At 40.5% G+C, this 11,390-nt stretch overlaps 2 protein-coding genes across 2 annotated transcripts; one reads left to right on the top strand and one right to left on the bottom strand.

Moving 5' to 3' along the window:
* Positions 1–2,793: 2,793 nt before the first annotated feature.
* Positions 2,794–3,336, bottom strand: LOC119657177 (cytochrome c oxidase subunit 7C, mitochondrial-like). Its single transcript, XM_038063967.1, has 3 exons — positions 3,161–3,336; positions 2,963–3,082; positions 2,794–2,905 (listed from the first exon to the last, which is right to left on the bottom strand). Exons 1-2 carry the CDS (start codon positions 3,245–3,247, stop codon positions 2,966–2,968), a joined length of 204 nt encoding a protein of 67 aa, XP_037919895.1. The 5' UTR covers positions 3,248–3,336; the 3' UTR covers positions 2,794–2,905; positions 2,963–2,965.
* A 124-nt stretch (positions 3,337–3,460) lies between these two features.
* LOC119657166 (probable methylcrotonoyl-CoA carboxylase beta chain, mitochondrial) lies at positions 3,461–10,987 on the top strand. The gene is made up of 6 exons (XM_038063956.1): positions 3,461–3,789; positions 8,884–9,137; positions 9,206–9,955; positions 10,012–10,145; positions 10,267–10,401; positions 10,467–10,987. The coding sequence occupies exons 1-6, from the start codon at positions 3,658–3,660 to the stop codon at positions 10,805–10,807; spliced, it is 1,746 nt and encodes a 581-aa protein (XP_037919884.1). The 5' UTR covers positions 3,461–3,657; the 3' UTR covers positions 10,808–10,987.
* The last annotated feature ends 403 nt before the right edge of the window (positions 10,988–11,390 follow it).

The raw sequence follows: 11,390 nt of genomic DNA, 5'->3' as shown, positions 1-11,390 counted from the left end.
GTATTCTTTTTTAACAATAATTGATATTAAAAAGGATGCTTAGTGTTTTCCTTTTGATGTCTTTGAAATCTTGTCATCGCCACAACAATACCCCTTACCCGAAAGTGTTTAATTAAACTCTGTGCCCCTTTGCCGCTGAAGTTGCTCCTCCTGTGTATAGTCTTCTTACTACAACCATTTATCCGAGGAAGACATTGGTCTATAGCAGACACTTGTCTGAGGCAGATTGATCCAATACTGGGAGAATACCATTTTTTGGTTTTTCAATCAAAAACCATTGAAATATTTAAGAGTGTCAATATTTTATTGGTTCAGGTAATAACAGCTTTTGAATTAATATATTTCAAGCCAACAACGCCTGTAACGCCTGAAATTAGTACGGTCCGCTATCAAGTGTAAAGGGACAAGACAACTCAATCATCAAACAAATCTGTTAGTGAAAACTTGTAGAAAAATCATTCTGTTTATAATAAAGAATAAAAGTTCGGTTAGAGGGTCGAAATAAGAAAGTCAGTGCGGAAAGCAAAAGCAATATTTTGATGTACTATGGCGTAGTATTTGAAAATGGCGTAAAACGGGGGCACCGCCGAACAAAAAAATATTCTAGACGGTTCAGAGAAAATCGTTGTTTAATTTTGCATAGCCGCCAGAACCGAATCAAAAGTTCTGTGGACTTGAAGAACCAGCAATCGATGAGAAAATAACATCTAGTTTATTGAGGAAAAACTGCGTTACCTGCATTGAACTACTTTACATTAAGTCAGCCAAAAACGTTTTTTGTGCCTCGAAGCAAGTTAATTGGTCCTGGAAGTATCCAAAAGAATCCCCCACATTCCCGGCTCTGGGTAGTACAGAAGACGTAACCGCATGTCAGTGGAGCTGCATTAGTCACAAGCAGGGGCGTAGAGAGAAAATCCAGGCTTTGAGGTGCAAATTATAAGTAAGTTGCTTCCCATTTGGTCCGGTCCAGCATTAAGTTGATGCGGACTTAGGACCCGCTCATTCTCAAAACGAATATTTCAGCTCTGGCCAAGCTCTGGTCAATAATGTCGTGTTCTACGAATTATATAAAGGAGCACTCAACATCTGCGAGCCGCTACGGTCACGCTGCTCCCATAGCAGAGGTGAGGTAGCGTCTGACGATTTGCCTCTGCCCTGGTAAGAAACCGTAAAGCCGCCATCGCTTCACTTCTTTATGATGCGGAAAAACACTTTTTTTGGAGATTTGTGTATAAGTTACTCTGTATTTCAATAACGAACTATGCTACTGAGCTAGAAAAATTACAATGCATGCTCAAGATATTAATAAATATATGGTGATCTGTCCCATACATAAAAAGAGAGATATCACGCAGTGCAGTAATTATAGAGGTATCACGTTGCTGAGTACCATCTATAAGATATTCTCCGCTATCTTGTTACGTCGGATACCAATACCAATGAGGCTTCACTCCAGGCAAATCAGCAACAAATCAGATTTTCTCTGCGCGGCAAGCGATGGAACGATTGTTGGAATATGGACATCAGGTGCACCATCTTTTCATTGATTTAAAGCCGCCCATGATAGCATAGCCAGGGTAAAACTGTACACGGTCATGACAGAATTCGGTATCCCTACGAAATTAATAAGAATGACTAAGTTGACCCTGACCAATGTACGAGGCCAGATAAAAGCAGCAGGATCACTGTCAAGACCATTCGACATCGACAAACGTCTACGATGCCTTATCATGCATCCTCTTCCGTGATCTGTGGTGCTGAGGTAAATGCGAGGAGTACAACGACGACGATATCAACATCATGGAAAGAAAGACCCGAGACGTACAAACTGCCTTTACCCAGATCGAGCAGGTAAAGATCTTGGGCTGCACATCAATAAAGGCAAGACAAAAATATATGGAGGCAACGTCAGCAAACCGGAAGAATGAAGATAGGAGACTACAACTTTGAGACCGTTGATAATTTCTCCTAACTAGGGTCGAAAATCACAACCGATAACAGCTACGATGATGAAATCTGCGCACGGCTATTGGCAGCCAACAGAGCCTATTTCAGCTTATAAAAACTGTTCCGCTCGAAACGTCTCACCATAGGGTCAAAGCTCTTTCTGTACAAGACAATGATCTTATCAGTCCTTATGTATTCCTTGGTGACTTGGGTTCTTAGTAAGAAAAGTTGCGAACTCTTGACCGCGTTTGAGAGAAGAATCCTCCGCGCCTACATAACGACGAAATCTATGAGCGATATCATGACCGTCAAGTTATGGCTAAAATCCGGCTCAATAGGTTACGCTGGGTGGGTCACTTATTCTGTATGGATAAGGATTATCCAACCCGAAGAGTCTATAAGGGCAATATCTATGGTAGAAAAAGATGAGGCAGATCCTGCCTGAGATGAAGCGATGGGGTAGGCCAGGACGGCAGACAGCTTTTAGGGATATCGAATTGGTGGACTTCGGTGCAAAACCGGGATGTCTAGATATCCTTATTAAGGCAGGCCTAGAGTGGATACCGGTTGTTGCGCGTTGATGATGATGAATTCATTGAAAATCAGGAAATGGCTCTACATTTCTTCCCGTTTTTGCTGAATGAATTAATCTGCCTGCCGACTAAAAGATATGTAAATACGCACGTATAATCAGCCCACTGTATCATTTCCAATTGAATACCCCAAAATGCAATTGCTGTCTTATAGTACGGAAGGACGCAGGAAAGCTTACATGCAATGTAAGACTTAAAAAGCAAACCCCGTCTGCCACTAACAAGGGTTAGAAAATTGTAGAAAAAATACAGATTTACAAGTATTACAACTCATTTATTGTTATATTAGACACCAGCTCTATAGCATACACTTCTGCAAACTAAATGGGAAATTGAATTTTAGGACTCTTCCTACACTCGAAAATCTACAAGAAAAATGACTGATTACTGCAGGAACGCTTTTAGGTTAACTCCTCCTCTACCTTTTACTTCTTCAGCAATTGATGTCTCAAGACTAGGAAAGGTGCTCCCAATCCCGATCCGAAGAATACGATGAACATAGCAGTTAATTTGTAACGATTTTGTATCGAGAATGGTAGATTCTGTAATCAGAATAGAAGTTCAGGGTAGGCCGCATTCAGTTACATAATAATCTAAGTCAACAATTTTAACTATATTACCTCTCCGGGGACTCCACCGTGCCCGTGGGAATATCGAACCATTTGCCTCGCGGTTTGGCGTGCTAACAGAGCGGTACGGCCCAACATCTTGGATTTAATCGGAACTTTTCAATAGACAAACCGCACTCGACAAGACTACTGTCAGGTAAGGAATACTTCGACCCAAAGTCACTGAACCTCAAGCGGTCGCTCGAAATTTCGAGCTGTCAGATGCAATCGGTGTGCATTTGCAGCGGCTATTGCGATACTTTAAATTAAATCTTACTGCTCTATCAATATTTCCACGCTACGAGGGAGAATATGTTTATCTTTCCGCCAAATAAACATATTTTAACTTTTCCATACTTAGTTCACTGGAACATCCACTTATTTTACCTCGACGCTGTCAAAATAAGTAAGACGTGAAAAGATCACTTGGTGCATGACAGATTCTTCGCGCTGATCGCGGCCGCCTGATTGTTTTAGTTATTTTAGGTGTTTTATTATAGTAGGCAATCATGTACAGTAGATATAGTATTTTCAGTAAAGTTTTAAACAAACAACTATTCGCCGCTAAGGGACGTAGTGTACATATAGGGGAAGCCAGTGTTATTCAGTCTCAAGTCGACGTGAACTCCTCGGAATTCCAGGTTAGAATTGATCTTACCTAATAAGAAATCCATGATTCCATCGTGATTCGGATTGGAAGTGACCAGGATATGATGAGGGAATGTAAATGCGTGACCATGTAAAGTTCGCTGGACAGCAAAACGCTTTCTACACTGTATCGAAGAAAATCCGAAGAGGAATCTCTGATAAGGTTGAAGTTCATTGTATTCCGTGCAACACTCTATAAAGTCTGATTAGGAACTACCTAACCCATGGATACTAATAGCGAATTTCTTCGGTTTCACCAAGAATGAAAACAGTATTTCTGCTTTTTATAAATGCGATGATTATTGCCTAGACTCCGTAACGAAAATTCAGGATATCCATACTTTTCGTGTACTTTTTCTTAGATTGCTTAAAACTCATTTCTTTCGCTAATATCGAAAAGCTTTTTTTGAAACTTTAGTGCGCCAATAAAATCAGGCAACTAAAAAATAAAATGCAACTTGCTATTGTTCGATACATCTAATTATTGGTCATTATTTTGGAAAACAGCTCAATAAAATTGTAACGCTTCACTAGTTTTTGAGAAAAAGGCACGTAAGCATTTCCTTCCCCGTAAAGGTAAAGGGGGACACGAACTCAATTAGAACCGCAAAGCCTATAATCGGGCTGTTAAGCAAGTTGCAATTCGTTTGCCTTGCACCATGCAACTGAACTTGCAGTTTTATTACGTTGTGAGAGATAGGTTACTAAGGGTAAGTATCAGTGTCAGTATAGACATCGTGGTTTTGCACCTAGATACACTAGAAGTTGTGTGGCGTCTGGCCTACGCCATCACTCCATCTAAGGCAGTGTCTGCCACGTCTTCTTTCTCTACCATAGAATTGCCACAACAAAATGGGCTGCTAAGAACCCTTGTCTCCGGGGAATACATGAGAATTGACAAGATCATTGTCTTGTACAGTAAGAGCTTTGGCCTTATGGTGACACGTTTCGAACGGAAGTTTCCGTAAGATGAAATATGTTCTCCTAAGTGCCAACGACCGCGCTTAGATTTCGTGATAGTAGGTGTTATTGGTTGTGACTCTCAACCCTAAAAGGAGAAATTATCAGCTATCTCAAACTTGCAGTCTCCTATTTTAATTGTTCTCATTTGTATATGGTTGTCCTTGGTGGGGTATAGCGCATCAACCACACCTCTGCGTTTCAGCTCCCTCCGGACTTCCCGAAATGCCTGCACTTCTCTTCTACTGTTCTGTGTTATGTTCTTCATGCTTTCAAGATGTACAAATTGATCGACGTCTTCGATGCTCTGCCTATTAATGCAGATAGGGAGAGTGCAATGATCCATCAGATTGATAGGTGTTTGTTTTCAGCCCAACTGTCTCAAGTCTCTGTCAAGGTCCATGACCCAGTGAGAGAGTAAACAGATGTCATAAGCATAGTCGAGGTGTTTTAGCAAGGATGCCACCGTCTATTGAACTCCTTCATGTCCTCCGGACAAGGCAGCGTGAACAACGTCACCGATAATAAGCAAAAATAATATCGGTGAGTTTCTCATGAATGCTCCTCCTGCTCACGCTGTGGAAAGCTTTCTCGAAATCGAGAAGAGCAGGAGAAGCAAAGATATAGACTCCGCAAATTGTTCCAAAATGATCCGTAGGGTGTTGATGTAGCCAATACAGGAGAATCTGGAACCGAAATCAACTTGCTCTCTGTCGATCAAGCTTTCGAAATGTTCTTTAACGTGCAGTTGATTGACCATCAGATGATGTTCCCTTTCGAGACCGACGTTAGCGCCTCTCTTTTTACGCACATCCAGCAGACAACTTTTTAAACTATGACTTAGGTAGGCTCTGTGCTCTAACAATGTGACACCAATGACGAGGCGGATGAACCAGCAGAAATCCGCAGACCTCCACCATTATCATTACGGTCGTCAAGACCATGCTTTCCCATAACATGTCTGAGCAAGGTGTTATCAAAACCCACCTTGATATTCAGATTACACATCACGATTCAGTGTCACCTTTAGGAAGCTTACCCTGAACTCCATTCTTCTCCACTATATCAGAAACCGCTGTTGGTGCATAGCACTGCGCAATTTTGATGCTTCGTAATCTGGACGGGAATCTAGCAGATTTCCGTCAGAAACCGGCTCCTAGGTGAAGAGAGCGTGCCAAGCAGTAGCCGTCAAAAACAACCCGACAGAGAACTCGCGCCTGCTACCACTTGGTTTTCCAGAGTACAAAAGCATGGCCAGGGTCAGCATAATCAGTCCTATTAATTTGTAGGCATACCGAATTTTCATCTACGACCTTGGTCAATTTGGTTGAAAGCGGTGCCGTCTAGAGAGACCCATGTTTGTTTGTGGACCGCTTTCCGCGCAAACGAAGTACCCGCCTCGTGGAAGTGGAGATAGGGTTTGGTAGTAGCGTTGTTGTTGGTTCAGGTGATATAGATAAAACCGTACGACTCGTAGCGTCCTAAAGATACATAGTTACCAGTTAGAAGCTACGCCTATAAAATATCAAAATTATATTATTAATATTTTGCAACCGTTGCTGCAGCTTGAACGGACAATCCTAGCTTGTCCACAGACGTACAATTCGCCTTAACTGGCAAATCAGTAGGCAAATTGGTCGCCGGTGTGTGGGCGATCTTAGAGTACCGTACCATAATAGTACGGTAGAAAGCAATTTGGCTGACATCCGACATTCACTCTATAATGGATGGATGCATGCATGGGGTACTTTATAAAGAGTTATGTTGCTCCATGTTATAGTTTGTCCCAGCAGAGTTCATTTATGTAAAACATTCCGTCCTATTCGCCAGGCTGAGAAGATAATCCATTAGGTGTACATAATTGAACACTTTTTCACCGTTTTTTTCTTCTCCAGCTAACATTTTTTTGTTCTTTTCATTCCAAAGTCTATTGAGTACTCAATGTAAATCACATCGTGCGCAAGTGTTCTCGTAAAGTCAAGTGGCCGCTTATTATACTTAACAATGTTCTTTCACGATTTTCACTGTTTCAGTCGCCCGTCCATCCTGTGGTGCTAATTTTCGTTTGTTGGGCAATTGCTTGAGCTCAGAGTGGCATAGTCCTTACACGATAACTTAGGGTATCCAGTATACTACTTCCGATCTACGGACTATTTTATGGCAAAAAGTGTCCGCTTGTTGTCTTTGTCAATTGCATACTCAAGATATTTATGTGAAGATAGTTTCGTATCTACGATCACCTCCAGATATTTCGGCCCACTTGGTAGTTAAAGCCGATCACCAAAAAAGGATGGAAGTCTGACTTCATCTAGCTTTCTTGTTTTGATGAACACTAGGTAGGGAGATTTTTTCGTTCGCGCCACTTCTATACTAAACTCATAGCTTATTGCGCCAGCAGGAATTTTCTCTTTGAGTATACTGATGTCATGGCATACCCCGTTATTCCACCACAAGGTCTTCCAGTAGAAGTGATAGGACCTCTCTCCCCATGAACATCTTCTTTAGACTACTTCTAATTCGGTGCTGGATCGGTCCGTGTAGATCAAAGTTGCCATTTTTTCAGTCATAAGTTTGGTTCGGATTGAGTTGAAAAATTTTCAAATCAATATCACTTGCATATAGCGACCTGTCTCCCAGCATAGAATGTAGAAAGGAGATAAGGAGAAGGTGCTTACGGTTTCCATTAGCACTACAATAACTGTTTCTTTGTTTCAATCATCGATACCAGCTGATGGAGTAGTGTCTCACAACCATTTCCAAATTGGTAAGCATGTTAATTGCCATACATAGGAAGAGATACCAGCCTCAGCCTAATGCGTCTTTCAACTAGTTTTTCCTGCGTAACGTCCGCATTAAAGTGATAAAGTAGCTTCCTAGCAAAGTATTTGCGTAGTTTTCTGGAATATTCAGCGAGGTAAAGAGGGGTGTGAACTCCGCCCTTACAGTCAATTCAGTTCCAGTTAGAACGATACGTATTGATTATAAGTTTGAATATAATAAAAGGCTGAATAATTTGGTGCAAATAAAACATTTCTATAAAAGCTACAATACTGATTTTTATTGAGCGCTATATGATCTAATGCTGCAGATCCAGGGGAATATTATGTGTAATTCGTACTAGGGTTGAAAATTATGTGCGAGGGATCCGATTACGGAAGTCTCGGCGTTTCGGCTAAAGGAGACTTTAGAAGTCTCAGGTTTTCGGTTCGAGTACGATATGCTGTTTTTGTGACCGAACGATCCGAGTTAATTGCCTGCAAACATCCTGAATTACCTTTTGATTGATCATAAGTGGTGCGATGTCAGTAACAATTTGCGACACCAAAGCAATTTCTCGCATGGTATTTGTTTGAGTAGAAAAGGACTAAAAAATTAGAGTTTTTGTTAGCTTAATATTCTTTAAATCTTTTGTTTTGGATTACTTTCGGAATCTCGTTCCTTGAAGCAATATACGATTGTTGTATACCATTATAAGAAACAGCACGTAAACCACACCCAGGGGCCAATATCGCAAAGTTTTGGCGTTTTGTTTCAGTTAACCGCAGAACCTTACAATTACCCTACATATCTCCTTGGTTTTTCGGAACTAAGTACTAAACAATTTTTATTTACTGTCATACTTCAGTATTTACATCCTAAAAACTACTACCGTTAAATGTAAAACTTAAATATACAACACGTCAAAAACATCCCAAATAAAGGTTCTGATTAAGTGACTGCTTCTCAGGTCTTATCGGGGATCCCTCTAATTTTTAGCATAGATACTAGACATTTTAAAAATTTTATAGAAAAGAAAATATTATCGAAATTGGTTTGTCTGTCTGTCGGTCTGTTTGTCTATCGCACACACTTTTCAGAAACACTTACACCTATGAAACATAATTTGGTAGGAAGCCCCTTTCTAATGAAATAAATGTCGTCCTAGTTGTGTTTAGGGGCGGGTGTAAAATTCTACAAGCCGGTCTTCGATTTTACGTGCTGAATAAACCGCCTTGAGTAACCGCGTTACAGTTGCATCTGGTGTTCAAACTATTCTACAATGAACTTTGAGATTTTCCGTCGAATTTAGCCTTAATTTACTGAAAGTGCAATTCATATATTATCCATCCTATTGCCTTTGCATACAGGAAAATGCATCTCAGATGAAAGTTTTAATCGATGAGTTAAAACAAATTACCAAAAATGTTTTGGCTGGAGGAGGTCCAAAAGCGATCGAGCGGCATACATCCAAAGGTAAACTACTTGCTCGCAATCGAATAAACTTACTTCTTGATAAAGGTTCTGCATTCCTGGAGTTAAGTCCTTTGGCTGGGTATGGACTTTATGGTGAAGAAGTTGTCAATTCGGGCGGCATCGTGACCGGAATCGGCAGGGTCCATGGGTATTAACGTTTTCATAATATTGTCGACTGGAGTAGTCTCAATATTTTGTTTTTTTAAATAATTGCAGTGTAGAATGTGTCGTTGTTGCAAATGATGCAACTGTCAAGGGTGGATCATACTATCCGATCACTGTGAAGAAACATCTCCGTGCTCAGGAAATAGCACAAGAAAACCGGTTACCTTGCATATATTTGGTAGATTCTGGTGGCGCTAATCTGCCACGCCAAGATGAAGTGTTTCCCGATAAAATGCACTTTGGTCGTATTTTTTTCAATCAAGCACGGATGTCGTCGTTAGGTATCCCGCAAATCGCTGTTGTGATGGGAAGTTGTACCGCTGGTGGAGCATATGTTCCGGCGATGGCTGACGAAAGCATTATTGTGAAACAGCAAGGTACAATTTTCCTAGCTGGTCCCCCACTAGTAAAAGCTGCAACCGGCGAAGAAGTTTCTGCGGAAGATCTTGGCGGAGCTGATCTCCATTGTAAAACGTCGGGTGTTACGGATCACTATGCTGTTGATGACGAGCATGCCTTGTATCTCGCAAGGCAAGCAGTAAAAAATTTAAACTTTTCTTCGTCAAATAAATATAAGGAGGACCTTTTGTCTACATCGAATACGACTCTTCACTTCCATCAACTGGAGAAAGCCAAGGTTGAAGAACCGAAATACGACCCTAAAGAAATTTATGGCATTGTGGGTTCTACATTGACGAAAAGTTTCGATGTGAGGGAGGTAATTGCCCGCATCGTTGACGGAAGCGAATTCAATGAATTCAAAAAAATGTATGGTGAAACAGTCGTATGCGGATTCGCTCGGTAAGACAATGAGAGTTACTTTCTATTTGGTTTGAACTATTGTTAGTTTCTTTCAGATTGTATGGAAATTTGGTCGGCATAATCGGCAATAATGGTGTCTTATTTTCAGAAAGCGCCTTAAAAAGCACGCATTTTATTCAGTTATGCGCACAACGTAAAATACCGTTAATATTTCTGCAAAATATTACAGGTTCGTTTAAGTATACTTTTGCTTGTACTTTGTAGGATCCAGTGTAACCCTATACACCTAATATGACAGTAGAAAGATACATATATGTTCTAATGATTTTTAATATGACTCTTTTTACTAGGTTTCATGGTAGGGCGTGATGCAGAAGCCAATGGTATCGCAAAAAATGGCGCTAAAATGGTTACTGCTGTGGCATGTGCTGATGTACCTAAGTTCACCGTGATCATTGGAGGATCCTATGGAGCTGGAAATTATGGTAATAACATGGCTTTTGTTTTCAATTCATTTAAAGCAAAGTTTCCCTCTGAATGAAAACTGCAGGGATGTGCGGTCGTGCTTATTCGCCACGATTTCTTTACATGTGGCCTAATTCACGCATTTCTGTTATGGGCGGTCTACAAGCGGCAAATGTTTTGGAACAAATAACAATTGACCAATACAAACGTGCTGGAAAAGAATGGACATCGGAACAAAGTGAAAAACTGAAAGCACCTATTTTGAAGAAATATGAAGAGGAAGGCTCTCCTTACTATAGTACGGCACGACTTTGGGATGATGGAATTATTGACCCGGCAAAGACTCGGCAGGTCCTTGGGCTTAGCCTTATTGCTGCATTAAATAATCCCGGACCACCAACGAAATTTGGGGTATTTCGTATGTAATAAATGACAAAGCATTTATTTTGTTAACTATTCCTTACTCAAAGTACCAGGTGAAACTTTGCATTTATTAATTTTAAGTTGAAACTGTTATTCATTATGCCATATAATGAAAAGTAATATTTTTTGATTACTTTTTTATTAATGTTTGTAGTTGACAATATATATCTTTATGCTTTTTAACGGTTATTTTTGTTGTCTGAGAGGAATTAGAAATAATGAATGAACGAATTCTCCTTAGCGCGAATTACGTGACCATAACTTCTAAGACGCCCCTCTCGCAATTTTTCCACGGATGTGATCAAGGCGTGTCACGCCACTAGTCCAACGCAATATCTTTGTCCATTTTTGGACAAGTTTCTCGAGATCAGCTTTGCTATGGACGCTAGGAAAATACCATTATCAATGCACAAAGTAGTGTATAGGCCCCTGTGCGAAGAACAAAGAACAAAGAGGAGTGGTGACACGAAGCAGCTTTCAGATGTCATACTTCACTCTTTGGATGATAGTAGTGCAATTTAACTATGCACACGAGTTCTACTGGTACTAGGTGTTGTCGTAGAGAATACCAGTTGAGTTCGCGTGA

The sequence above is a fragment of the Hermetia illucens genome, chromosome 1 (assembly GCF_905115235.1).
Source record: "Hermetia illucens chromosome 1, iHerIll2.2.curated.20191125, whole genome shotgun sequence".
Taxonomy (NCBI): domain Eukaryota; kingdom Metazoa; phylum Arthropoda; class Insecta; order Diptera; family Stratiomyidae; genus Hermetia; species Hermetia illucens.
Note: the sequence above shows the minus strand (reverse complement) of the source record. Positions and strands in the feature narration are given on the sequence as shown.

Bases quoted from the DNA above. Each gene is read 5' to 3' on its own strand.
- LOC119657177 (XM_038063967.1), bottom strand. From the start codon at position 3,247: ATGTTGGGCCGTACCGCTCTGTTAGCACGCCAAACCGCGAGGCAAATG. The intron at 3,083-3,160 runs GTAATATAGTTA...TTCTGATTACAG, and splicing joins ACGGTGGAGTCCCCGGAGAG to AATCTACCATTCTCGATACA.
- LOC119657166 (XM_038063956.1), top strand. From the start codon at position 3,658: ATGTACAGTAGATATAGTATTTTCAGTAAAGTTTTAAACAAACAACTA. The intron at 10,146-10,266 runs GTTCGTTTAAGT...TCTTTTTACTAG, and splicing joins ATTTCTGCAAAATATTACAG to GTTTCATGGTAGGGCGTGAT. The intron at 10,402-10,466 runs GTAATAACATGG...TGAAAACTGCAG, and splicing joins CTATGGAGCTGGAAATTATG to GGATGTGCGGTCGTGCTTAT.